We start from the raw sequence: 27,193 nt of genomic DNA on the forward strand, positions 1-27,193 counted from the left end.
ATGAAGCAGGGTGACCGTGATCAGCTTGGATTCAGCTGCAATGAATTCTAATTTCACAATGGAAATATGTATTAAAACGTAAACCATGCTACTTCTCGACTGTTCATCATTGTATTTAGTTTGAATTGACTGTTTTATTTGCCCAAAAGTCCCAAACTCAAATCTATTATCAATTTATTCTCATAAAAGACAAAGAAAACCAGAAAATATTCAGATTTGTGAAACCAGCGGAGTCAGTGGATATGTGGTAAAATGACTTTGATGATTAAGCACTTAATGAAATTACTGCAAAGTAACTTTCTGTTATGTTCTATGCAATATTGACTAAACCTTTCAGCTCTACAGCTTCTGTTTTGCATGGGAGAATTCAAGGCAGTTGCAGACTGCGGTCAGTCATGTGAGAATTAAAAATACTGTGCACATGGAGCATCCGTATTTGTTTCCCTCGGAAATTACAGAACCTATTTCTATCTCCTATTATTACTAATACTACTATAGGGAACCTCTGTCAAGCCAGAGGACAGATTTAAGGTCCGTTATAGGTCACATTAGGTCATACACAAATTTGATAAACCCCTGGCATGGTCCACAGTGTACAACATTTTATTGACTTCCTCTTGAAATGAGTACATTAGTGTGAAATGTCTGAATGACACAGTATAAATACTTGGAAGAGGCATATGATTCTTACGGACAACTTGTCACACTCTGTCCCGGTGATATAAGAACGACTGTTCTCAGTGACATTCATGGAATTTCACCCTGTTTATTCTTCTTTCATCTTCACTTCCAGTCATTAAGAAACATCCCCCACAAATCCAATAAAGGAACAACCAGGCCTCACATTAGCATTCTGATGGAAGAGTGTTTATTTCCTGCTGTAAGAATGACACTATTATCATTCCCAGAAAATCAGGCAGAAGAATTTAATTTTGTTCTTTCCACTTCTTGGCTCCCAGCAGATGCAGAGAAATGAGGTAAGACTGCTCTGTCATTAAGGTGCATACTTTGCTCTGACAGCAGTTTGATTTAGGAGGAGCATGAATTTACTGTGTGGGTTTAATGAAGAGCTCAAACTTCAGGAAACATTTTTGCAAGAAAACCTTCCCTCGTCTCTGAAATTCATTTCTTTTTCCACTGACAGCTTTGACATTTTCCATGATGCCAGTTCATCTGGTTGACCCACCTGTGAACCACCTGATGCTGTAGATAATGAAGATACGTCTGATTTATCTAAATGTCACAAGGAATTTCAAGTGGGTTTTGTGCCCAGAGGGCAGCAGCTGAAGCTCTGCATGCTGAGGGAGAAACCGAAAGAAACAGTCGAGGTATGTGCTTGAAAGACAGAGATGTGACACATGATGAGGAAAGATTCACACATCAATATCAGACTCAGCGAATTCGAATAAAATATACCGTGGGAAAATCATAATTTCATTTTTAAATGAGTCAAAATGAGGAAGTCTCATTACACAACATTAACTGTCCATCTCACATAGCGCCAATGCTTTAAAAGGTCATGACCTTCATGACCAGACCATCTGAACAGCGGAAGCCAGTCTGTGTTTACCAGCAACACGCTCGTGCCTAAAATGACCTTTGACATGACCTGTGACCCGGCACTCACACCCTCGTAACCCTTTCCTGTTACACTTCCCAGCATGCTTGTCAGTTTGAGTAATAACCAATAACTACCGTCGGGTTACAGGACAGTGGAGCTTACGTCTGAGGCACCGCATTAATCAACAACCGCGGTGGGAAACTCAAGGGAATGAGAAACTGGTTAAAGACGAGTTTGTGATTAATTGCTGCCCCTCCGCAATGAAGCTGCAGGTTTAGCCGTGAAGTTTCTTCATGCGCATTTAATTCAGCTTCTTTTATCTGGTTTGCAGAAGTTGGAGCATGTCTCCCATTCATTTCCTTAGCTGCCTTTGAACTCTCTCAAACATGGAAGGCTAAATATTTACACGTCGGCCCTTGCTTGTTTAATGTTAAAGGCACACTCACACAGCAGAGTAAATGAATGAAAAAGCTTTAGACAAAACACCTCCAGCGGCTGATGAGTACCAGGCCGCTTTAGAGCGCCGGTCCCACAGGTTCAACCTCCTTTTCAGGGCATGGGAGACAGGGACCCGGGGGTCTGCTCAGGGGGCTCAGTGGAGAAGCACAGCCCTGCTGACACTGCTGTCTCTGTGAAAAGAGGCGATCTGTGCATTTAGAGTTGGCTCAGGCCCAAAGAGATTAAACGGAGGTGGGCTGGAATACCATGTGAGGGCATTACGGACAAACAGACAAAGACAACAAGCCATCTGATCAGCTGCGAGCATAGCATTCATCATCACAAAAGAATGAGTGGTGCAAAGGCGCGTACTTGCAAGTTTTTAAAAAAAATTTCTTAACTGACCGTTTGATAAACCCCTCCCCCGAACAGTTATTGACCAATCATAGCTTAACAGGGCATAACTAGGCCTGAAAGGCTTGTCAAGGCTTTCAGGCCTACCACCATCCAGATCAAAATGCAAAATCCTGGTCTCTGTCTCTGGTGTGACAGTTGTGTGCTGTATACGGCCATCATCCAACCTTACCACCTCCTAGGTGTTTCATTCATAAAAAAACTAAAAAAAAACGTTGCCTCTGAACATAATCTAGTAAGAGATTACTTTGGCACCACAATGTCAGAGGAAAAGAAACATAATTTCTATGAGACAGGGTTTTATATTTAACAGAAGCAACAACTACAGTAACTAAGAGGGGCGGGGCTTAGCGGACAGTGAATTATTTAATCCTGTCACCTGTATTTAGTGGATGCCAAATGGCAGTGTCAGAGGTGTGAAGATCTGAAGCTTTTAAGCTGCTTCCTTCTGAAGGTAAAGCAACCAAAACCATTTTCCAGCCTGATCACCTGGCGGTATAAAGCCTGGCTGAGCCAAAAACACATGGGAAGAGAGTTTTGGTGATACCTCAGATGTGTGCTGCAGGCAGAAGGGAGGCAGGGTTGCGAGGATGAAGCAAGCAAATACTGAAGTGAAAGAGCTGTGGAGAGCAGGACAGACTCCACTCTCTTACTCTTAATCCATAATCAGTTTAAATTGCTAACTCTCCCAATGAAGCATCTGTTTTACTCCCCACTAAGTCGTAAAAGCGCCCGGGTCAGACAGAGGAGCAAGAGTTCGACTTCCAGGGAAAATAATCGGGGGAAGAAAGAATATTATTAAATGATCAAGGAACAAATGGGAGCTGTTGGGGCTTTATTACATCAGTCACAAATGTTTTAGAAGAGAAATAAATTATAAAATGCAAAAAAAAAAAAAAAGACCTATTTGGAGTGGACATCGCTCATGTCATGCGGTTTTACTTGCACATTGTGGTGGCAGAAAAACAGCAGCAACAAGTGAGTAACAGGCAAGAGACACTCGATATCAAAATAGGAATGAAAAAAAAAGATGATCTCCATTTTTATAGAAAACCGCTGCCGAATGCAGACATTTATGGTTGCAAGCCATTAAACGGACAAATCTCCACTGTTTATCACACATAAAGGCAAAATCAATGTAGGTGGTAACGACAGCAGCTGGCAGGTAAAAAGTTAAAAACCATTGAGCATATATAGCATGTAAGCTGAAGTAGCATCTAAACAAACCCAATTTCTCATAGACAGTTTAGCATTAGCGTTACTCAGTATGTGTGTGAGCATTCGATGAATGAATGGGGCACGCAGTAATATTATATCTGTGATATGACGTTTACTTTACACTATGACTGAGCACAAACTTAGCTAAGCCCTGGGGCCACATTACAATGCAGTGACTGAGGATGTCTTACAGGGGGAGGCAACCACAGATCCGGGAAATCCAGACTTTGTTTGCTCATTTTTCACTTATTCACTTACTTAACTTTATTTCCTGCTGGCAAACAATTAAAATAACTGGAGAAAGCATCTGGTTGATTCATATTCCCGTGTTTTAAATTGACACCTTACCCTGCTAAGGGCCACTTCCTGCCTATCAGTTATAAGAGATCAAAGAGCCTTTAATTGATATTCTGTGGTTAAAACAGCCACATATAATGGCCTGCATTATAACCCAAACTATGAACAGTTCATGTGATGTTAGAGTGAAACCAAGCAATCTCACTCTCAGGGGACAGCAGTTTTATCTGTGGTGAATCAGCAGCAACTGAAAAAGTCCCGTCCTGCTTCTCCCCGATAGTGAAAAGAACAACAGCCATCAGCAGGAAGAGGAAACAATGTCCAATGTCACCACAGAGGAGAGACGAGGATAAGACGTGTTCACTCCTCCAAATCTGAAGGTTACACAAAGGATTCGAGTTGTACGTTTGTTACAATTAACCAGGAGTTTTGAAACTAACTAAGTCATCCAAGATGTAGAATTTATCACAAATCTGAGACAAACAAAGACAATCTGCTGTGTGAATGAAAGGCTCTTGAGACATGGCAGAGCACAGGCGCTGCTGGGACGAGGCAATTGTCAGGCTGGTGCTGCATTTGGCTCATTTGGCAGAACCTGCTGATTAGATTTACAAGTACAAGTGAATAATTTTATTCAAAAAAAAAAAAAAAAAAAAAATTCTGGCACAGAAAAAGACTGGAAACTGTGATTCGGAGCTGAATGGTTGGAACCAAAAAAAGGTTTAATTGGCTGTTTTTACTTCTACTTTAAAGCGTTTGGATCGACCACCTGCTGCTCTGATCCAACTAAGAGTTTGGCGACCCTAAGCTGTTACTGCCAGAGAGGCTGCTGAAACCTAATCCTCTGGATTATCATATATCCATACATCTATATGGCATCTATATATGGTTGGAAGAGCTTTACACTGTGTGACGACAACACAAACTATGCAGAGCTGCAGCTTTTCATTAGAGCTAAAACAATTAGTCAGAGAACTGATTAATCATCTTAGTGATTTTCTTTATAGCTTCTCAAATGTAAATATATTTTCTTATCTTTTCTTTTCATTTTACTATTTTTTTTTACATTTATGGCTCAAATGATTCATTAAATAAAAAGCCCTATTTGATTATCTCTCAATTATCTTCTTGTCCATTTCATATTTGTCAAAGCACTTTGAGCTGCATTGTGTATGAAAAGTGCTATATAAATAAAGATTTTTATTATTATTATTATTATTATTATCATCAAATAATTAAGGCTGCTCTGGTCCAACTTTTTTCTTCCAGTATCGGTTCCTTAATTTAAGATAGCATGAGCTCATAGTGACTTCTAATCTGATTCTGACAACTTTTTTCTGAAATTTAAAAGCTGTATATCTCATGAAGTCACTCCAATTTATTTCTTATAAAAGGTGACATGAGATTACTGTAAAAACTGAGTCTGAATGAATCACTGATAGCAGAAGGGCAGGTCTTTTTATGTATGACATTGCTGATATTTGATCAGTCCAACGTATAAGCTCAGTATATCCCTGCAAAGTGATGCATTCAGACCTCTGTTTTGTCCCAACAATTGTCTAAAACCCACAGATGTTCAATTCATAGTCGTATAAAAAAACTACTTTAACCACTTGCTGTTGATTTATTTTCAGTTCATCAGCAAATCAATTATTTCCCTTATGATTTCAGCACAATGCTACATACAGTATGTATAGTGAGTCACAGCCCTCAAGAGGGTAAAGATGCTACACTCCTGGTTGTCATCTCTCATCTGTCTCTTCCATTATTCCCCGTCAGCTCCCGTCAGTCCTCTGTCAAATAAAGACATAAAATGCCACAAAAATATTATATATGTGAAAGTATAATTTATTTTTTTAAATGGTGCCCTTTAGAGGAGATGTGGGCGAGATGTAGACTAAAACAGCTTATTACTGTAGAAGAAAAACTGTATAGATCTGCATAGACATAAAGGCTGTAGTCTCTAAATCCCTGTGTAGCAACACACCACATAAAAAAAAACGTATGGATGGCACCAGTAGCTCAGTTTCCTTCAGCAGAGTGAGGCCTGAACAACCCACAGTCTTTACATGAGAATACCACAGTAATGAGCTGCTGTTTTTAGAGTATCTGCCAACTTTGTGAAGGTGGACAAGTCACAGAGGTCACCGATAGGTCAGGTGACTCTGCTCAAGAACCCGTTCACTGATGAAGATGAAGGATGCTGAGCACATAAGGCAGGGGTGGTGCAAACGAGCCAGGGGCCCCAGGGGGCCCATCTGTTGTGGGCAGACAAACGGGGGCTTCGGTGAATGGGAAAACAGCCCTGCTTTTTCCCCTGCGAGGCCCAGCAGACAGCTCCATTAATCAGGACCAGGATGAGCCTGCTGGGCTCCCAGTGACAAGTCAGCAGTGGTACAAACTCTCCTCCTCCTCCTCACACTGCATCTCCATTAGAGTCTGGAGGTGTCAGCTTGCTGCAGCTCCTGTTCCTCTGTTGTCACCTTCGACGTTTTCACAACTGTCTTCTAAGAATAACTGGAAAAAGTGACACAGGAGGGGCAGCCACATGATTTATGAGCTGCCATTAAACCCACCAATAAATAAACATTTGCTTTAGGAGCTGGTTTAGTGCTGAGTGACCAAAAGACTTACTATAGCGACATGGACTTTAATGAAATGGTCTCACCAAGATCATTAGAAATCCTCGTCTGCGGATTCGAGCAGTGAAGTACACATGTGGCTTTTTAAATGTGTGGATGTGACCGGAGATGTAAACACACAAGTAACAGATCCTGGTCAACAAAAACGATGCTACAACTTCTCCTCTTCAGTGAGACCACTGTGTCAGCAAAGACGCGGCCTGGGTGCACTGGGTTCATGGAAAAAAGATGCACTGTTGTCTGTTCAAATCATTGAACCTAATTTAACTTTTCCCACAATGCACCAGTTAAATACTCACAAGCAGATATTCCTGAAGGAATATTTGCTATGTAAATGTTGTCTTTCTACTGTTTACCTCCCCATGATAAGGTTCCAGAGAAAAATCCCGGAGTTATTGTGCTATAAACGACCACGACTTCCATGCTCATATTCCTCCTCCCCACTACCTGTAGCACCCACACCATCGCAGCCACTTGTGATTTTGTTACATGCTGCTATTTTCAGTCTGAACGCGGCCCAATTGGCAGACATGTCTCCTGCATCTCCAGCAGTAAGATAAGACCTGTCCCCTCAGCCCAACTTCAGAAAAAAAAGGGAGGGGAGGGGCGAGAGGGGTGAGAGGGTGCGAGCGGAGACAGTGGAAAGAAAGATGGAGGAGCACTTTAATAGTATGATTCAGCAGAGGTATCAATTCCCACAGATGGCAAGCTGGCTCCTATTGACTTACATAGGAGGGGGGAGTAAAGAGGCAATCAAAACCACCCCAGGGACGGACAGTCTGCACATCAAAAGGGAGGGAACAGCGCGCCCGGGACTCCCCATCAGACCCAAGTGGGAGAGAACGAAGGCTGAGCTCTCTGAGGTGTGATGGGAGAGCACTCCAAATCCAATCAATGAGCTCATTTCATGTGAAGGCATCGCAGAACATTTAAATCTCACTGTAAACACAAACCTCTGTATCCTCCTCCGACCTCCCTCTTAATGAAACGCTACCTGCCATGAGAAAACGCATCACTGTGACTGGCGCTGTCCGAACAAGCCGTGTTTAGTTAGGACCAGGTGACGGAGGCCGTCCTGTGACACCTACTACACACACACACTGTACGACGGCCGCCGTCAGCTTTCACACTTGCTCTCCAGCTGCTTTAAATAACACAACAACAGGAGAAAGGCAGAGTGAGGAAGTTCCCAACAAAAGACAGAACGACCTGCTATCGCACCCTGACGATCCCACCTCTCCGCTGAAACGACTCCTCATTTGTCGAATACAACCCCGACGCCACACAGGCCGGTCTCCCTGCAGGAGGGAAACCACAATAACATTTTTTTGCAGGGACTTTTAATCAGTCTAATGAATTCTCCCAGACTGACAGCAGTCTGACCTCCAACCCCCGATGGGCGAGTGATGGAGAGAGCTGGCACTGACAAGACACTATCAATATTTTATCAACGGTGCTTTAATGATCATTAAACTGCACTGCGAACTCCAACACAACATGTGATCCTGTGTTGTACTGTCGGCTTCCCTTTGCAATAAATAAAGTGCAATTTGTGCGGAACTGATACTAACATGCACTTCAGCTATGTGTTGCGAATTTTACATGAAGAGTAGCTCAAGAGTTACTTTTCTGTGATTCACGCTGCAGATCTTTGATGCATAAAGGAAATGAAATTGCTTTAATAAAATTCTATGAATGAGCTTTAAGTTGTACAGGATGTTCTTGTCTATTAAAAATGTGTTCATTCATTCTTTTTTTTTCAAGCTTGTGGCTGGGAAAAAAAAAAAAAAAAAGGAAATGAAACAAATTTTCAGCTTCATGCCAGATGCTTAGCGTGAATATCCTGCGAAACACTTTGGACAGGCAGCAGCATGTGAGCAAATACGATTTAAAAGAGCGTCACTTGCACAACAGACACAAACATCTTGTCATTTTATGCGAGCAGACAGCAGAATTATATTATTCTATCTAATAAATATCTAATTCGTCCTATGTTCAGGGAGGAGGTCTTGCTTTGTTTTGCATTACGTTCAGCAGCAAGTGAAATATCTGTCGACATGAAAGCTCCAAAGGCTGTTGCAGTCAATGCTTTTACGATTTACGATTTAGGAGTCATTATCTGTAAACCATAATAAAGAGCCTCTTTTCCTTGTGGTTTGGGATGTATTGATGTGTTCCCTCTCTGTGTGAATAGTTGAGGACGGTGGTATTGGGAGTGGCATTGTGCAGTGAGAGTAAAATAATCTTTTCTTTTTATTTCTCTGAGTTAACGTAAAACAACCTGTGCAGATGTGTCAAACTCAGGTACATGACGTCCCCATTGTTAATCCCACCTACAAAACTCTTTATAACCAATGAAGCGGCCGTTATTGAACATAACACATGGGTTGTTCATAAATGATGACACTGATTAGGAAATTTATTACATCAATACAAAAGTTTTTAAATCTATTGCTGATACAGCCAGTGAGAGGACTATTATATTATATAACATATTACATTATGCTTGTGTTCTCAGGTGCTAAATATGACACAGGTGTTGCAGCTTTATCCATAATAGTGTTGTAATGTTGTGTACAGACTTTTTTTTCCCTTGTGACACTTTAATACAAATGTCTGTGCTTGAATTTTACATTTTGTCTCAAACAGTTTCATTGAGGAGACAAAAACTGCACTGATTAGAGAAACCTCAGAGAAGTTAATGTAATTTTGTAATTCAAAGTGTTTTTTATTTTTTTTTAATTTTCTGCACTGATGATCATCTCATGACCCATCACATTCACCCCACTGGGAAAAAGTCATTACAAAACCTGTTGGAATCCGACAAAGCCACCAGCGTTACAGATCCCATGTGTGAAAAGGGCTTATGTGGCAGTACTGGTAACACATGTCAGATCACTCATCATGTTTGCATAGAGTTGGCATCATCGCAACGCATGTGGGCTTCACCTCTCACTGCTGCAGGCAAACAAAAGGTGTCTATCCGTCTCGCACTCCTCCCCGGCGCTGTCAGCTCGACAATGGGGCCTTGAAACCCGTTTATTAAATGTGTGGGCATGTTTCCTTTCAAACACAGGTCCTTCCACTCGCACAGTGGCAGGACACATAAACACAGTATGTAGGTCAGTCAAACAGTTTGTGTCTGTTCTCTCGCTCCACGCCTGAGGTAAACTGACAGCAAAAAAAAAAAAAAAAAAATCAAACACATTGTTTGCCGAGTGTGACTCATCTCACCCGGAGAACCTGGGAAGTGGAGCAGGGTTTGCCTCCTCCTTCATGTTGCCCTCCATGCTACCGTGTGTGTGAAAGTTTGATGTGATCTACCAAACAGTGCCACACTTAGCACCGACGTCTACCTGTCGAGCCGCGCGGGCGGACTGTTTGACAGCAGCTGAGGATCACGTTTCCTCTCCCCTGCGATTGATGGTTCACTCCGACCTCCTCGGTGTGTTTAGAGCAGGGTGTCGTTTGGTGGCATAAACTGTGCTGGGCTACTTGGAAGTGAGCAGAGGAGCAGAAAGAGAGGGAGACGTCCTGGATTGAAATTCATTCTGTGAATCACATGAATAAAACAACACGGCATGTTGATTTTTTCCATTTGATATAATGGTGCAAACATAAAACAGGGCCTCCTGGGTCAATGTAAGCCTTATAAAGCTCCAGTGAAGCAGGAACAGAACATATGGGACAATGTCATCCGCTGTGGGAAAAATGATTTTTCTACCTTTGAAGCGACAAGAGGAAACTGGGGAAATTCATGGTGGGGGGGTCAAGAGGTTAAAGATGAGGTAACTCATGCTTTCATCCCACCCTGATCTGTTCAGGACCCATCCACACGTCGTTTCTTTTCTTTAAACATAAACATCAACCAGGTCTGGCTGAAGGCAAAGGCTTCAGAGGTGACCACTGCAGAAGGTGAGAGGTAAAGTGTTTTCCACACATACGGTGAGATAGCTAATTCTTCTCACATGAAGAAAGGTAGATTTTAATCAATAATTAAAAAAAGTAAAAGCACACAGAAAAAAACCCCAATAAAAGCTGTCAAAATTTTAGTAGAAATGACGTAGTTCTGGTTCTGTAAAGGGGAATTTTACATGACTAAGAGATGGAAGACAGTATTCGTTGACAGAAGCTGGTATTTCTTATGGAGACAAGTTTGTATTTTACATGACATGTATGAACTAAAATGACAAATAACAAAAAAAAACATTAATTTTTGATACTTTTCTTTTCAGATCCAGCACAAATATTCATGATATAAAAAGTGACTTTTGCACCATCAGGGTAGGATTTTTTTTCTGTGTATTTATGCAGTTTAAAAACTACAGGAACACTGAGTTCTGTTTGGATGCCTAGTGAAGGTTAGATGACATCCACTTCACTTCACGGCCAATGGAGCAACTCAAGGCTGGACATCATCAGTGCAGAGGGACTGATCGAAATTCTGGGTCTTTAATTGCTCTGTCTGGGGGCGGAGATGTTAATGTGCATGAACACTGATTGGTGAGTCCTTGATAGTTTTTCTATTGAGGGTCATTCCTCTTTCACATGCACAGCATGTCCGTCCACTCTTGCTGTACTCGCTGTACGGGTCTTTAAACACAACACTAGAACATTTCTTACTACTGCAGTACTGTCAGACAACTGGTAAACATAAGAGACGATGTGTTCAGTCCCAAAATGCCAACACAAATCAGTGTTCATATATCACATGTCCGTTATTTTCGGTATGCAGGTCACAACTCTGCAGCCAGGGTCATCAATCAAAACTGGCGCCAAGCCAGTCGACATTAATGAACCAGTTTATGCAAGATTCAGAATAGTGTGTCCTTTAAAAGCAGCGTGGAGAACTGCAATTCATTATTATTTACATTATTAATTATTAATTTAATGTATAAAATCGCAGAAAATAGTGAAAAATTCCTATTTGAATTTTCCAGAGCATAAGTTTCTGTCTTCAGATTGTTTGTTTTGTTCAATACACAAGCTGGTATTCTACATACAGAACTAAACCTCCCATTTGAGAAGAAAGATCATTTCAGCATTAAACATCCCAACTATGTCGTAATGCTTCGTACAAAAACAAACATCATTGTACAGTTTCACAGATTTACAGTGTATGTGTGTGTTTGGATACATACATAAATTAAAAATGGTTATCATGGGAATAAATAAATGCTGTTAAAGTTAAATACCAAACATAATGACATCAACATTTGAATTTCCTTCAATATACAACTGCATCTTCTGTGTCTGCAAAGCCAGTAAACTACAACAACATTCCTCTCCTCCACCGAGACCTGGCCTCAGGAACCTGCCCTCTGCTTGGCCTCCTGTGTGGAGGTCTGTGTACACCACACCGAGGGGAACCTCCTTTGGGATAATTAGCTCTAATCCAGCCAGTGCGTCCTGCTTTGATGAGGATCGTCATTACAATATAATACATGACAATGCTCTCTGCACTCTCCTGTGCACCGATGTCCCCTGCATGCACAGAGAGAAAAGACTGACCGGCTACAGTGTTCAGCAGCTTCTCTTGCCATCAGAGCTCCGTTTGAATGCGGATGGACCGGCAGCTTGAAAAGCTGATTTGTGGAAATAAAGAAAGGCCTGTCGTGACATTATTGTGGTCGAGACTAATCTCTACACCTTTGAGAGAGAAGATAACCTACAGTGTTGTTGTTGTAATCTGGGATTCCTCTACTCAGCGTGTCAAGAAAACATTGAGACAGAAAATGAGAATGAAAAAAAAAAAGAAAAAAGAAAATGAGAGTTCTGAAATGTAGTTTGGAATCTGTGTAATTTTGTCCATCTTGTTTTCTGCAACTTTCTATTTTTTACCAGAATATATATTTCAAAAAACGTATGGAGTTACCTAATGAAATCATTCACCAGAGGGACCAACACTGTTACATAACATCCAGACACTGCTCCAAACGGTCTCTCTCTGAGGCCCCACACAGCACATCAGCCAAAAATGAACATTTAAGTCAGATACTGATCTGAAGTGCATATCTGCCTGCAACGGTGAAGTTATGAAAAGGATGACCATGCACACCACCTACATGTGATGAATTAGTACCTTAATTTGCTTTTAACAAAATTATGAAACATACATTCACACAGTGCTGAGGTTACAGGACCACATGCTGCTGTGAGCTTTAACAGTCTGGTCATTGGCCACAACTGGACCCATTCAAGAGAGACAGCTAATGCCAGACCGCTTCCTATTTCAATGTGGGACAAACAACACTGACTGTGGAGGTTGTGCCACTAAGTACATTTGTTTTTATGCACATTTTCAATTTCCACATAAAAAAAAAAAAATGAGTGGAAATGTAAAAAATATGAAAATAAAAAAATATCCTAAAATAGACTAAATGTCAAAGGGGCCTTGGTTTAAAGATAAATAAGATAATAAATTATGACATACATGAAAAATGTGACTTAAACATCTATGCATGATTGTAACATTCCTTGAATAAACACATCTAGTGTGAATCAGCGCTAACGTTAGCAAGCTAAACTAACTAGGTTAACTGGAAGCTAACAAGCTTTGTTCGCTAGCTCCTACTTGAACAACATTCAAAATCGGGTTGTAAACAGTTGGTGTAAATCGCGACAAATAGCAAATGCTTTGTGGGTCCATTAAAAAAAGGGGAGGAAAAAAAAAACATTAAATCAACGTTCAAAACATCTCAAAAACACGCATTTGCACCAAAACAAAGGTTTTCACCACATTTGGAAAAATGGAAAGAGTATGCAATGGCTCCAGTTTTTCATTTCCTTACACACAAAGTGAGGAGAACTCAGCCTTCAGTTTGATGTTAAATCCAAACGCACACGTGTCACATTTCTCAAGCAATGCATTCCTAAACAGTCTCACATGGTAAAATACCTCATACTGAAAACACCGTGCAGGCCAGAAGAAGCTGGCAGCCGAACACAGCGTCACCGCAAACAAAAACACGCTGACAGCTCGCAGACAGAGACGGAGAATGCAAATGTGCAAATGAGGCAGCGTACTCCCGAAGAGGAAAGTGATGTCATCTGATAGTAATGATGCTTGTAAAACGAGACACAGCCAGAGAGAAAAGTCTAGCTGGCGAGCAGCTACGGTTTTGTCTCGGGGTGTATCGGCCGCTTTAATCTATTCCAGCTTCCAAAACCCTGAAAAACACGGATTACATAACAGCAGACCTCCATGTATTCCTGGGCCTCTAAAGTATCTGAGAGGTATGTGTGCAGTCGCTGTGGCGAGGGACTGCAGTTTGGCTCAGTCTGAGTTTTGCCTGGAAAACACACAGATCTCTAAGATACGCTCTAACATACACAACTCTTCCTGCAAAAACAGCTCCAGCGAGGAGTAAAAGACCCTCCAAAGATTTAAAGTCTCAGACGAGCTAAGAGCTGATGTAATCTTAGCGATGCAGAAAATAAAAAAAACTCCTTTCTTCACTTGAGGAATATGACTTCGCTGTGACTCCATCATTTGATTCATACCAAAGAAGTCAACGCTGCGAAAACACATTAACATCTACTTAGTAAACCTGCTGACTCCAACAAATCTAAACTCTCTGCCTCAAAATACTGTCAGCCGCTGCGTTTCTTGTTGCTGTATCTCATATTCATATATTTGTAACATCAGATTTAGTGACCAAACCTGGCTCCTGCCTCCGGTGGTGCAATGACAGCTCACGGCGAGTAAAGGAATGAGGGCTGATGTTTATTCTAGCCTGGTGAGTAAACAGCTGTTAATGCTAACACTGGCTATGTAGCAATAGCAAAACTTACAAAGAGCTCCTCTAAGCAAAAGTGCCAATTGCCTTTTCCAGCTTCTTAAACGTGAGGGTTTGTTGCTTCCCTCAGTTTTATATCAGCGTGACAAACAGTACATCTGTACTCACATTAGCTTCACATTGAAGTAACAGAGCCTCACCCGTCCTTTTGTCTTAATGATAACGCTCTCCAGACTCTGGATGACACTATCAAACCATATGGATGATGAAGAATGACTCTTGCAGCGACCATCTTTGTCTGGATTGTAAAACAGAGCAGAACTTGGGAAAAACTTTAACAATCTTTTTCAATTGTGCCCCGGAGGCTGTGAAGAATATCTTCAGAACATTATCAAGTGTTTTTAAATTACCTTATGGGTTTTTCAAACATCTACACTTTATGTAATGCTAACACATGAGAGGCACAAACCGGGGCTACTTTCAGTCGTACCTCTACATCAGGTACAGTAAAACAGGGCTTCTACCTGACGCAGAGCCAGTTTAGGCTTGAAAAGTTGCACTTGATTCCTGAAATTAAGTATGAATTAATAAGATGAAAAAGTTGAAAAACTCAAAAAACAAAGCCTTTTCCAGAAGCTGGTGATCACACCCCCGTGCAGTAAGCATCATTTTTGAGATTGTGATTTGCAGGCGGAAAGATGTCAGGGTTTAGACATCAGGGTTAAAACGTGGTCCCATCTTCACGCCCAGATGTAGCCACAGAAATGTGGTTTAAAATGGCATGTATTTGTAACCACGGCAGGTGAAAAACTTTCACTTCTCACTCAGAAAACCCAGTTTTCACCCAGACGCCTCTGTGTTTGCCGGGTATCGATCCCTGAGGCAAAACTCAGTTTTACTGCCAAAGTTACATAAGAGCACCTCCTCTGAGCAGGGATTTGACGTTTTACTGGACAAAACTCCAGCATGCATGGACGCACACTGTCGTGGAGGCTTGAACTCAGGTCAGCCAGTCACAGCACACGTTCCCTGCTCAGTGTACACACACCGCCCTGCCCACCCAGAAAGTCCACACAAAGAATCCACTCCAATTCCACCTTTTGTTGGTGCTCCCATGTCTCAGTGTGGCAATATCTCATGTCACGGATATGCTGCTGCGCCATCTCTGCTAAAACTGCTTTTATATATGCACTCACAGTCCGGGAGAATATAAAATGTATTTAAGAGATGTCTCCTCTTTTGTTTGCACACAAACAAGCGCACCATAATGCATAAAACAGCCTATAAATCCAGCGGAGTGTCACCTGATGCTATCACAGATGCCTTTTTATTATCTTTTGTCAGGATCCAAACAACTGCACTATCACACTGACAGCAGAGATAAAACAATGCCTGAAGCAGCCCCAGACTTTGTGGTCCGTGGAGAATAAAGGCTTGTGAAGTACACAACATGGGCTTTAGCATTGAATATAAAGTAAGCATCTGCCAGCGGAAACAACAAAAGACCAACACAAGATGCGCTTTGAACATCTCCAGCTCTAAATCCTGCAGCAGTAACAGGAGTTGGACAGACAATAGAGAAGCCAGACGAAAACAACACTTGTCCTGAGAACAATAGTTTCAGACAGGTTGTATCACCATGTGTGCTCCCATCAGATTAAACCTCTGCAAAGTCGCTTTCAGTCCAGCAGCTCGGCACCACCGCCTTACACCAAGTTCCCACCGGACAGGCTGAGAGATAAAGAGATCCACTCTCTGGTATCATCACTTTTCTGATTGTGCGTCTAATTAAGGAATTGGTCCAAACGCGGAGGACGCAGCCGACAAGAAAACAAATGGAAAAGAGCTCTTACCGACTTTGTTGGGGCTGGTTTTTTGAAAAAATGTTCCTCTTTTTTTTTTTTTTTTTTTTTTTTTTTTTCCCCCAACCCTCTGATGATCAGTCGCGCGTCTCGCAGACACGTCTCGAGCTCATTCCATGTGCTCGCGACCAGGACCACGCGCTGAAGGGGGGGGTGGTGGCTCGGGATACGGCGAGTGACGTCACGGCGAGACTGGAAAGCCGGTGTAAAAATCGGTGATAACCGGTGTGTTATAATTATAAACCACGTAATAAATTATGCGGAGTTCAATGACTTTTTTTTTTTTTTTTAATTCTGTCTCTGATTATTTTCCAATAATATTCCCACAATTAAAAAAAAAAAAAAAGATGTTGTCAAAAGTCTGCACAGGCAACTTATTCACAGAAATCAATGTCTTTGCAACTGCTTCACTACCTGTTTTGTATTCATACACCAAAGATAAAGGGTTCAATCTTTACCTGAGACATGACATCAAGTGATTATTGCATCAGAATCAGAAACAGCCTCATTGGGCAAATATGTTGTTTACTTGTCCCCAGAGATTTCAATCCTATAATATTCTGGTTTTACCATAAATATGAGTCACAATTAGACGGCTTGCACAGGCAACTTATCTGCTTGCATGAATGCAACAGCAGCTGTAGATCTACCTGTTCTACTTTCATACATCAGGTTTGTGTTCAGTCCTATCTGTCAAATCAGAGACCACTGAATTGGCTGGGTATTTTTAACCTTACAAGGAATTTCACTCTAGTTTCCTGTAGCTCTCAGCGTTCAAGAGGAGAATCACGTGAGTAAATATCTGTGTATGAACTCGTGTTTTTCAAGTGTTTGTGCTCCATTTTAAGGCAGAGCATGTGTCTTTTTGACAGGTGAATTCCCTCTTTTGTCCACAGAGCAGATACCGGAGAGTCATTTTGTGAGAGTTGTTTACTTTTGTTATCAGTTTTAGTGGGATGCCTTCATGAGCAAGCTCTCTCACGTCAAAAAGAGCTGCAGTGGCACTTTACAATCTTGCAAATTGGGGATCACAGTCTGAGATTAGCATGTTTTCTTTATGGCTGTGCACTGAGATTACATCAAAACCAGTGCTCAGGTGATGAAATCAGTTAATTAAGCCCCTAACGCACTTCATGTTTTACCTCAAGTAGTCAGCCGTCTTCATCTGAGCGTCATCCAGCATAAACATGAGCATCTGAGTCCACGTCAACAATAACGTATGCATCATGTATGTGGTTAGTCTCCTCCTCCCCTGGTGTTGAACCCACTCTACACCTCTAACATGTACCCCCCCCCCCCCATACTGATGCACGTCTGCTCTAAGTGGAAGCTGTGATGGAACGTGTGAGTGTTTTTGAGATGCAAGAACAAGGAGACAAATTCAAGAAGAAACATTTTATATTTCAAAAAGAATCTATGAACATAATGGAAAAAAACCAAACACTGGGTCTGAACAACCAGACAATTGAGATCCAAAAATACATTTTCTTAGGAAATATTAATTATATACAAAACATAAAAATTTATATTTTAGTTTGGGACCCCAACGGACCCCAATTTTTAATATTTTATTAATAAAAATAAACTTTTAAATATTAATCCACCCATAACTTCTATTGAGGCAGTTTTAACATTGAAATCAAACAAGATTCCAAACAACTTAATCCGTTTTGCATTTGCATGCAACAACAACAACTGTACACCCTAAGTCTTGAACTTGCATAAAAAACAAAAGGCCAAAAAAGTCTGATTCAAACTTCAAGCACGAGAACCCTGCAGCTGTGCCAGTCTCTGCTTTAAGAGTTCACTTTTCCTCCTCAGCTGCTCTTTGAGTGAGAGGAGTCTCTGTTCGTCTGACTGCATGCTGTAAATGCACTCTGTAGCCTTCTTCAGGATCACCACTTTGGCTGCCTTCTCGTTGTTGGCCACTTCGGGGATCTCGTCCCGCAGGGCAAAGAAGCTCAACTTGAGCTCGTTCCTCCTCTGGCGCTCCAGTACATTGTGAGTCCTTCTCTTGTCATAGTCCTCCGTGTCAGACGTCCGGGGGCTCAAACACTTGCGGTTGCTGCTGATCTGTTTGAGGACCCTGCTGTGGCCACCACCTCCACCTCCGCTGCTGCTGCTGCTGCTGCTCTCCAGCTTCAGCCTCTTGACAGCCGGCTGCTCATGCTGCCTCATGGATGGATGGGCGGCGTAGTTATGCTGGTGGGTGGAGACGTGGCACCTCTTCAGCACGAGCGGGCTGGGATGCCTGGTCTCCAGCGGGCTGGGGTCACACCGTTTCACCGCCTGTCTCTTCTCCACTGTGACCACGTCTATCTCCTCCTCTTCCTCCTGGTCCTCCTCGTCGTCGTCTCCATCCTCATCCTCTGTAACACAGCACAAGAAGCACAACAGTCACACTCTGCTTCGTCATCGAGGATGCAGTCCTTACTTAAAATGCAATGCCACAGCAGGAAGGCAGGGGGTACAATCTCCGCCATCCACTTCCCACATCAGTGGATTGTTTAACCTGCAGCCATACCCTCTAGCTAATCTTACAGCAACAACAAGACATGGCTGCAAAACACCTAAATTAAAACAAGAATCTGTCTATTTCAATCATAATATAGAGGCTGCCATGAAGCTCCATTGCACACTCAGCAGAGGGAAACTCCTGATTGCACAGAGGGGTGTGACTGCATGAGAACAGATTCACAACTCACCTGAGTCACTACAACTGCTGCTGCTGCTGCTGCCGCTGTTTGGCGGCGTGTCCAGTCTCAAATCCTTACTAGGCGGCGTCCCTGCGCTCTGCTTGGGCGTCTCTGCTATTGGATACGGGAAAACCACAGACGGATCAATGCACTCCGAAGCGGATGTGTTCAGGTCTTGCAGGTAGCTGCTGTTCAGCCTCCATGCAGCTGCAGCTGCAGCAGCTGCTGCAGCACCGGCGGGCTCCGCGCTGTCGCCACCAGCCGCCGACTCCTTCCTGGCGGCGTGCAGGGAGGCGAGCCGCTCGGAGACCACCTTCTCCAGCTTGGCCGCGGCGGAGAAGCCGCTCCACATGCAGTCCTGGATGATGATGGACTTGAGGAAGGTCTGGGAGTAATCGGCGTCGCAGATGATGCTCTGGTTGACCGCGTCGTCGCCCAGGAACTCGGTCACCATCTCCAGCTGATCCGCCGTGGAGGGGAAGAGGCTGGACAGGGACGGCCGGCGGCTCGGCGAGAGGGGAGGGGTCGGCAGCAGTTCAAATTTCTTCCAGATGTCTTCACTCGGTGCCGGAGGCTGAAGCTGCTGAGGGTAGAAATCCTCCTCCTCGTTGTCATAGTAGAAATACGGCTGGAGAGAGTCGTACTCGTAGTCATAGTTTTTACTCGCTAAACTTGAATTCAGCGGCATGGCGCGTCTGATGTGTCCGTCCTCTATTGTAAAGCTGGCTGAAGAAGAAAAACAACAACTGGTTAGTAGTTGTTTGTAAAAAGGTCTGCAGGTTCAAAACAGACAGCGGCTGCTTGGCACCGATCCCGTCTGCAGCATTAAGTGTAAGCAACATCACATGGTCACTTCCAAAACATGGACCCTCTTTGCGCGCCTTGCGTGCAGCTGCAGCGCTGCAGCAGCAGGTGCTTCACTGGGAACCTGAGCATAAAGAGGGAAAACCTCCCACTCAACTGCTACTGAGAAACTAATACCTTCTTTTAGGTGTCGTGCAAGCTTTACAAACCCACTCCCTCCCTTACCTTTCAGACGAGGGGAAGAGGGGTGGGAAATCGACCCCCAAAATAAAATAAAAAATAAAAAATAAAAAAAAAAAAAGAGCAGGAAAGTTATTCCAGTGCGATAGTGAGAGTAAATCCTTGAGAAGAGGTGTCGCAGGCGGTGTCAGTGAGGCTGTGTGGAGCATGCATGGAGGGTTGAGCGGCTGCACCAGCGACCCGATGAGGACGATGTGCACTCTGTCATCAGCAGCATGGGAATCACAGCTGAGCCTTCCGCCGGCTGCAATAAAAAACCGCCGCATCACTCCGCCCCTCGGCTTCCCCCCGCGCTGTATCCTTCCGCGTTTTCCCGCGAAACGCTCGCCGGCCTTGAAAACGCTACACACCCAAAATTCAACCCCACACACACACACACACTTTTCATCACCGAAAATAACACTCACACTCCGAAAATTATCCACTCACACTTAAATACGCCGCGTTTGTCTCGGATGTTTAGTCGCAAACCGATATGTGTTTGGATCTATTTCGCTTAAAGGAGAAGTGGGAGGGGTCATAGTAGAGTAGAGTAGAGTAGAGTAGAGCTGCCATTGACTGGAGACTTACGAAAAACACTAACGTAAGTTGTAGTGACAGATAATTAGGTTGAGTTATTTTAATACTTTCCCGCCAAAGCCATCACTAAACAAAAAAAAAAAAAAAAAAAAATGCGTTATGTCTCACAGTCTCAAGGCAATAACAAATAAGATTTGCAGTCTAAGAATATATTAGGATGAAATTTTTTATTTTTATTTTATTCGAAAAGTGAGCGAGTGTGCAGAAATGCTCAGAATGACGCGTGTTGCCAGGTTTGCACAATTTGTGCAGCAATTTCACGAGAAAACAATGAAAAGCTCGCAGGTGCAGCGGCTTACCTCGATCTGTCTGCAGGCGCTGACAGCTCTGCATTGACTGAAACAGGTGATTTCAACAAGCAGACACACCAGACAATTACAGTTTGTGGGTAATGAAGGCACAACTTGACACACACGCACACACACACACACACACAATAGTCAAACAATTCGCCCTGACCATGCAACATAACTCGGTTTGGAGGCCGGACAGATTGGCACCAATTAACTACAGGAAGGAAGCAATTAAAGGAATCAGATGGGTACCGCAGTTGGATGGAGGTGCCCTCCTCTGCTGTAGTGGGGAGGGAAGGGGGGGGGAGATTGGACGGGCTTGGAGCGCCCTCTGCTGTGCACATGTGATCCGGGGATGCAGAGCAGCCAGGTGTTGTGCAGGGTCACATCATGAAGGTGAACGCAAAAACACAAACCACCAAGAACTGAGAGACGATCAGCTGAGATCACATTAAAATCGAGAGAGGCTGGAAGTGGCTCAGTAACAACATGGTGCTGTGCAGTGGGTTAGTGGAGCTATTTATCGGGGTTAGTGGGTCACATCATTAAAAAACAGGGTTCTGGAGAAGCATTAAATGACAAATGTAACAGCCTGCAGTCTTTTGACAAAGTAGGTTGTGCTACTTATAATCATCTGGAAAAAATAATTTAAAAATTAGAAATGTATGATGAAGTTAATAAAGAGAATAATTGTGAGTTGATTCTTGCTATGATGTGAAAATCATATTTAAAGGGGACTCTTTACAGCCAGCTTGGGTACGAGGGGCAATTACAGCACTCAGGAACTCAATGTACATATGGTCATGTGAGTATTATTTTAAGACAGACCTGAAAGAATCTATGATGTCCATCAAACATGACTGAAGGAAAAATCACTTTTCACGGATTCATGTGCTAGAATTCTGCTTTGAAATGCATGTAATTGTCACATTATCACCTTAAATTATATTATTATTATAATTAAACTAAGACAATTTAATATAGATCTAATTCAGTGGTTTGATTTCCAATTTAAAGAGTCATATTTTCTTTAACTAAAGGAAATTAAGCCAAGGAAAGTGCTCTTTGCAGTGAAGATGGACAGCAATTATTTGTTGAGTTCAACGTTTCATATATTAGAAATATTAGTTAGTACTTTTTGTCTGTGTTTGAATTTTTTGGCACAATCAATTGACTGTATCATAAAGTGCTGAATGCTGAGAGAAAATGAACATGTTACATATGGTTAACAGTTATAACCTTAATGGATATTGCAATTAAATCTAAGGTGATGAACAATGTTCCTCATTCAATATTTGCAGCAGTTTTTATTTATTTATTTTTATTCTTATTAACTTTTAAGACTGAGTGGGTTTAAGTCTCCAGCTCATCTCCAGCTGTGGTTTTCTAATGGTAGAGGGCACATAAGTGTCCACATCTTGAGGCTGCAGAGCGGAAAAATAAATCAATAGCTGAGTTGGCAAATGGAGGAGAGCAAAGTGAAGGAGACACAACGGAGAGAAAGAGTTTCTCTTGTTATCAATATAATTCCAGAGGAAGTGAAGAAAATCCCCAAAGTGAAATTAAAGCCTCTCTCCTTTCCTCTGTACCCATTCCCCCGTCCATTCCCTCCCGTCTCTCCTTTCCTCGCTGTGGGATGCTGTGTGGAGGATAGTGATCATAACCACAAGGTTCATGTATTGTGGTCATTGTGTTTATCGCCTCTGGATGTTTCCTGTGTTACTGTGTTTCAGAGTGCCTGGAGAGACAGAGGGAAACATTGAGACTGGATCTGGCATCATTTTCTCTGATAAGTGGAGACTGAAGGTGCTCAGGTTTGATTGTGTTTTTTTTTTTTTTTTTTTACCTCAGTCAAACTGGTTTCTCCCACCTGTGATTGACAAGTCTGTACAGTAAAGTCGGAAGACATTTCAGTTTGGCTTTGGGAAATCAATGTTAAGAGTTAAAATAAAAGTCCTATTTACAGAACACATCATGACAACACAAAGTGCAGTATGCATTTATTTTACAAGTATGTAAGTCGGCTGTTTAAACAGCTGTTTAGCTGTATTGTCTGTTATACTACACCCAGTCACAGCACTGCACCCAGCAACCGTACTGGTAATTCAGTGTTTAAAGGACTGCTGGTTATTTGACATAACCCACAACCACACTTTTACAGAATTCAAGATAAGTTTATCTATATGTCACTTTTCTTACTTTATGTAAGGCATAAAAGGTGTGTGTGTAAATAAAAATAAAGCATAAGGCATTTAAACCAAAATGAAAGGACAGAAGAAGAGAGAATGAGGATTGGTGGATGAAAGTGAAAGGGTTAACACATTTGCTGCTGATGTCTTGTGGTCTTAATTATGCAAAATAATACCGGGCCGGAAAAGATGTATGGTTATGTACATGTGCTACAACAACTACTGTTTGTCAACAACCAATCAATAAATACAATCTTGAAGGAAGGAACTAGCAATTGGTAGCACAGCCACTAACTGTTTTCTTTATCAATTAATTTGTCAGTTATTTTTCTCAGTTAATCAACTACTCATTTAATAAAAAAAAAAGATGTTTATCAGTTTTCTGAGGTGAATCATAGTCTCTGCCCACTGAGTATGGAGCATTGTAAAATGACACTGAAATCACATTCAAACAGAAAGACAGACTCATCACAGTCACACAGGAGGGAACGCCTCAGTCATGTTCAAACACAAACCAAAACCCAACAATAGTATTCTTACAGAAAAGAATGTTTCGCTCTAATGAAAAATAAATTCCCACGTCTCCACTCACCCAAAAGGCATCTTACAGCCCCACCCCTAAAATCTGATCGTTTGAATTGTTATACAGGGGGAGTTCGTCTGGTCTTGAGGACTTGTTATAGTTCTAGTGCAGTGGTTCCCAACCTTTGGGCTAGGGCCCACTGGTGGACCACAAAGGTATTGCAAGTGGGCTGAGAAATCATTAGCAAAACAGTACAATTTTGGTGAAAAGATGTAATTATATAAATATAGATAATGTTTTTAAAAGTTTTAAAATGAATTGATGTCTAAAAGCATTAAAAATGTTTGACAACTCTTTTCATTTTTTTCTATCAAGGCCTATCACTGTGATAAGGAATTTTTATGTTGTTACCATTTGGACCACATCATACACTTGTCTGCCATCAGTCTGACACATTGTATGGCTTCTGTATTTTTACGGTGTCGGATGCGCACCACCGACATTTTTAAGATTTTCAAGTAGGCCATGAGATGGAAAAGGTCTAGTGCATAGATACATTGCTGATTTTTTTTATGAATTGATCTCTGTATCAAGCACTTTCTTTTCTACTGAACATCCAGTTAGATGTATGACTGTTGAATTAGTCAGGAGGTAGGTTGTCACACTCTAGAGACCGACTGGTGTCCTTCCTTTTGACTCACGTGCTGCCTTTCTGAACTTCCCTAATTTCTGACCACAGCTCCAACGTCCTGAGTTCTGTGGCTTCACGTGCACAGCGTATTCACACACTCTGACTATACAAGCCCTGCTAGGGTCAGTGTTTTCCTTTCCTATATGCCTCATCTGGTGCACGTTACCATGCCCAGAGGAGTTGGTGGCTGACACGAGCTCATAGTTTCCGGCCTTGGTGGAATGTAACTAAGTTCGTTTACTTAAACGCTGTACTTGAACAAAAATATGAGGGACTTATACTTTATTTTACTATTTTCTTTTCATCCCACTTTATACTTCCTCTTCACTTTTTACTTCTCTACATTTATTTCACAGCTTTAGTTACTGCCTATGAATTTGATATTGATTTTTGCCTACAAAATATATGAAGTGATTTTCAAATGTGATGCTTTTTTTGGATAAATTAAACTACCAAACAGTATAGACAAATGATTAATGATGATGATTAATTGAACAATTGCAGAACAATTAATTGGCAACCATTGGCAAACATTTCATAGCTCCTGCTTCTAAAATATGCGACTTTTGCTGTTTTCCCTTTTAATTATTTCAATAGCTTCAATTCATTTGTAATGGTTTTGAAGTTTGGTCTGTTGGTTGGCTAAACTAAAGCATTGTGAAGGCATCACTTTGGGCTCTCGGTAATTGTGATGGTACTTCTCACTATTTTGTTTACAAACCAAACAATCAGTCCATTAATCATGAAAATGGTCAGCTGATTACTCCATAATGAAAATAATCATTAGTTGCAGTCCTATATAAAATAGTTACAAAAAAAATCTCCACCTTAACCAGCTACAACAGTAAAATGCTGCTTAAACATTAATGCATAGGTAATGATAATCAAATAATATATAACATTATATTATATTTTTCTGCAATGAATACTTTGACTTTTAATACTGTGTAATGTATATTCATGTATAATGTATATTTTCCTGATAATTCTTCCCTCTCTTTACATAAGTAATATTTTCCGTGCAGGACTTTTAACTGTAATGGAGTATTTTTTTACAGTGTAGTATTGGTACTTTTAGTTAAGTAAAGGATCTGAATACTTTTTCCACCACTGATGCTTTTCATCAGTCAAATAGCAGTGTGTGACAAACATGCACATTACTGCACTTAAATTCATTCATACAAAGACTAACACATCAGCAGACACATGCAGAAAAATTGAGGGTGTGCTTCTTTGCACACGGCCAGGACACAATTCAGCATGATGTCTTGGCACGAGGCAGAAAATCAATAGTCATTCAGCTTAGTCGCTGAGAAGGAGGTTGCCAACTAAGCATTCGGCAATGAGAGCATGGCAGATCTGTCAGACTGCTCAAGAGCTAATTGTGTCATTAATTATTGACCGTGACAACAGACAGCTATTGACACAGCCTGCAACAGTGGCCTGCAGCCTAACCTGCAGTGTGTTTATATTTACACAGTGACAGTTAACATTTTACACTGCAGTTTTGATTTGTCTGTCTGTGTGTGCAGTGGTTTTTTTCTGCCAATGACAAATCTATTAAAATGAAAAAGGAAAACCACTGGAGTTAAGTACTGAATTCTTCCTCTAGCCTCTATGTGCAGGAATCCAGCCAAACATTTTATTGCTTTTATTACGTCCTTTCAAACATACACTCTGTGCAGATACAGCAAGGAAATGTAGTGTAGCTATATATCAACATAGATATTGTATGTCTCTGCATTGTGCAGCATCCTTTCGTATTTCCAACCCTATTCCTGCCTGGCAACACATCATAACCACCTCACACCCTATGATGACAAATTATCCAAATTGAAGGAGCTTTTTTTATTAAGATAAAATATGTCACAACATACCTTTATGAATGTAATATAAATGCATAGTGGTGCTACAGGGACGCCCAGGCTTACAAATCATATTCTACAGAACATTTTATATTTTTTTTCAGTGAAAATGAAATGCAAAAAGCACATTTAGCTCTCCAAACACTGTGGGAACAAGAACATCACGCACCCTGTCGTTTTTTCCTGTTGAACAGTACAAGTCTCGTCAGTGTTGCACCCTTGACATACGTGAAGTTGAGTCATTTCTGCAGTTCCAGGAATTTCTACTTTTCAGTCAGTGTGTCAGCTTCACTAAAAATAAACCACACCTGCAGCATGAGGTTGTAAGTTATTGGTTGTTTATGGGAGCAACAGACTTACTTGTGATTCAGGTGTGATCTGAGGAGAGGTTCAGGTCAGGGTTATGGTGAGGTTGGGCATTGGTTGTGTTGTTGATTGGTTTCGAGGAGGATGTCAGCTGTTGGGTTTTTTGATCTGTATTTTGTTTTATGGTCCATGATAAGAGCCACAAGTCACAAGATGATGACCTTACGTCAGACACCTGAATAAGAGATGACAGTTTAAGGAAAAGGAACATGAGGCAAAAAAAGTAAGAAGAGAGGGAATGTACAGAGCACCGTTATATTCAGAGGGTCTTTCCCTCTGAATCTGGATAGTTTGAGTTGCTGTATTATGGAAATGTGTCCTGTAATAGTGCATCTGATGGTCCAAATCAGGAAGACAATATAAATCTGCTTTGTGGAACATGAGGAGGAACATCTGGAATGTGAGTTGGTGGAGTGATAACTTCTAATGACTTTTTTTTTTTTTTATCCCTGTAGCATCCAGTTTCTGCAGAACCAGAAGTGTGTGATGAATTTGAATGAATGGCTGCTCTCAGATCGTTTACCCATGTTAAAGCATTCTTTGACAATCTTCTAGCTAGTTCCTCTCTCTGCACTTCAGTATAACTTACGGCGACAGCTCAGCTTCAGCTGCTTTATTTGATGCTAAATCTGTGTTTCATTTGAATGTTTTGGCAAAGTTGGAAAGACAGGAGCGGAGTTATTAATTCCTGACATGCAGCTCACCAGTTTGTGTACCAGCCGTGTTTTTCACATAAAATCAAAATTTCAATCTGGATTTCATCACTGTTATGCCAC

The 27,193-nt window shown here is 41.7% G+C and overlaps 1 protein-coding gene and 1 long non-coding RNA gene across 3 annotated transcripts in view; both read right to left on the reverse strand.

The window, feature by feature from the left end:
• The window catches only part of LOC139625160 (uncharacterized), a 32,035-nt gene extending 15,684 nt beyond the window's left edge, over nt 1-16,351 (reverse strand). Inside the window, exon 1 of the long non-coding RNA XR_011691851.1 lies at nt 16,163-16,351. This is a non-coding gene — a long non-coding RNA (uncharacterized lncRNA). The remainder of the gene's footprint in view (nt 1-16,162) is intronic.
• Nucleotides 16,352-17,551: 1,200 nt separating this feature from the next.
• myca (MYC proto-oncogene, bHLH transcription factor a) lies at nt 17,552-20,939 on the reverse strand. 2 transcript variants are annotated; one of them, XM_071484893.1, is made up of 3 exons: nt 20,790-20,939; nt 18,877-19,593; nt 17,552-18,540 (listed from the first exon to the last, which is right to left on the reverse strand). In XM_071484893.1, the coding sequence occupies exons 1-3, from the start codon at nt 20,821-20,823 to the stop codon at nt 17,930-17,932; spliced, it is 1,362 nt and encodes a 453-aa protein (XP_071340994.1). In that variant the 5' UTR covers nt 20,824-20,939; the 3' UTR covers nt 17,552-17,929. The 2 variants fall into 2 exon arrangements, with proteins under 2 accessions (XP_071340994.1, XP_071340995.1); XM_071484894.1 differs by lacking the exon at nt 20,790-20,939 and adding an exon at nt 19,897-20,152.
• Between the last annotated feature and the right edge of the window lie 6,254 nt (nt 20,940-27,193).

The sequence above is a fragment of the Trachinotus anak genome, unplaced genomic scaffold, assembly GCF_046630095.1.
Source record: "Trachinotus anak isolate AG129_WGS33_773 ecotype Australia unplaced genomic scaffold, CSIRO_AGI_Tana_v1 ptg000009l, whole genome shotgun sequence".
NCBI classification, from domain to species: domain Eukaryota; kingdom Metazoa; phylum Chordata; class Actinopteri; order Carangiformes; family Carangidae; genus Trachinotus; species Trachinotus anak.

Coding starts and splice junctions, on each gene's coding strand:
- myca (XM_071484893.1), bottom strand. CDS start 20,823: ATGCAGAGCTGTCAGCGCCTGCAGACAGATCGAG. Junction 19,594..20,789: donor GCGCCTGCAGACAGATCGAG/GTAAGCCGCTGC, acceptor TTTCTTCTTCAG/CCAGCTTTACAATAGAGGAC. Junction 18,541..18,876: donor CAGCAGTTGTAGTGACTCAG/GTGAGTTGTGAA, acceptor GCTGTGTTACAG/AGGATGAGGATGGAGACGAC.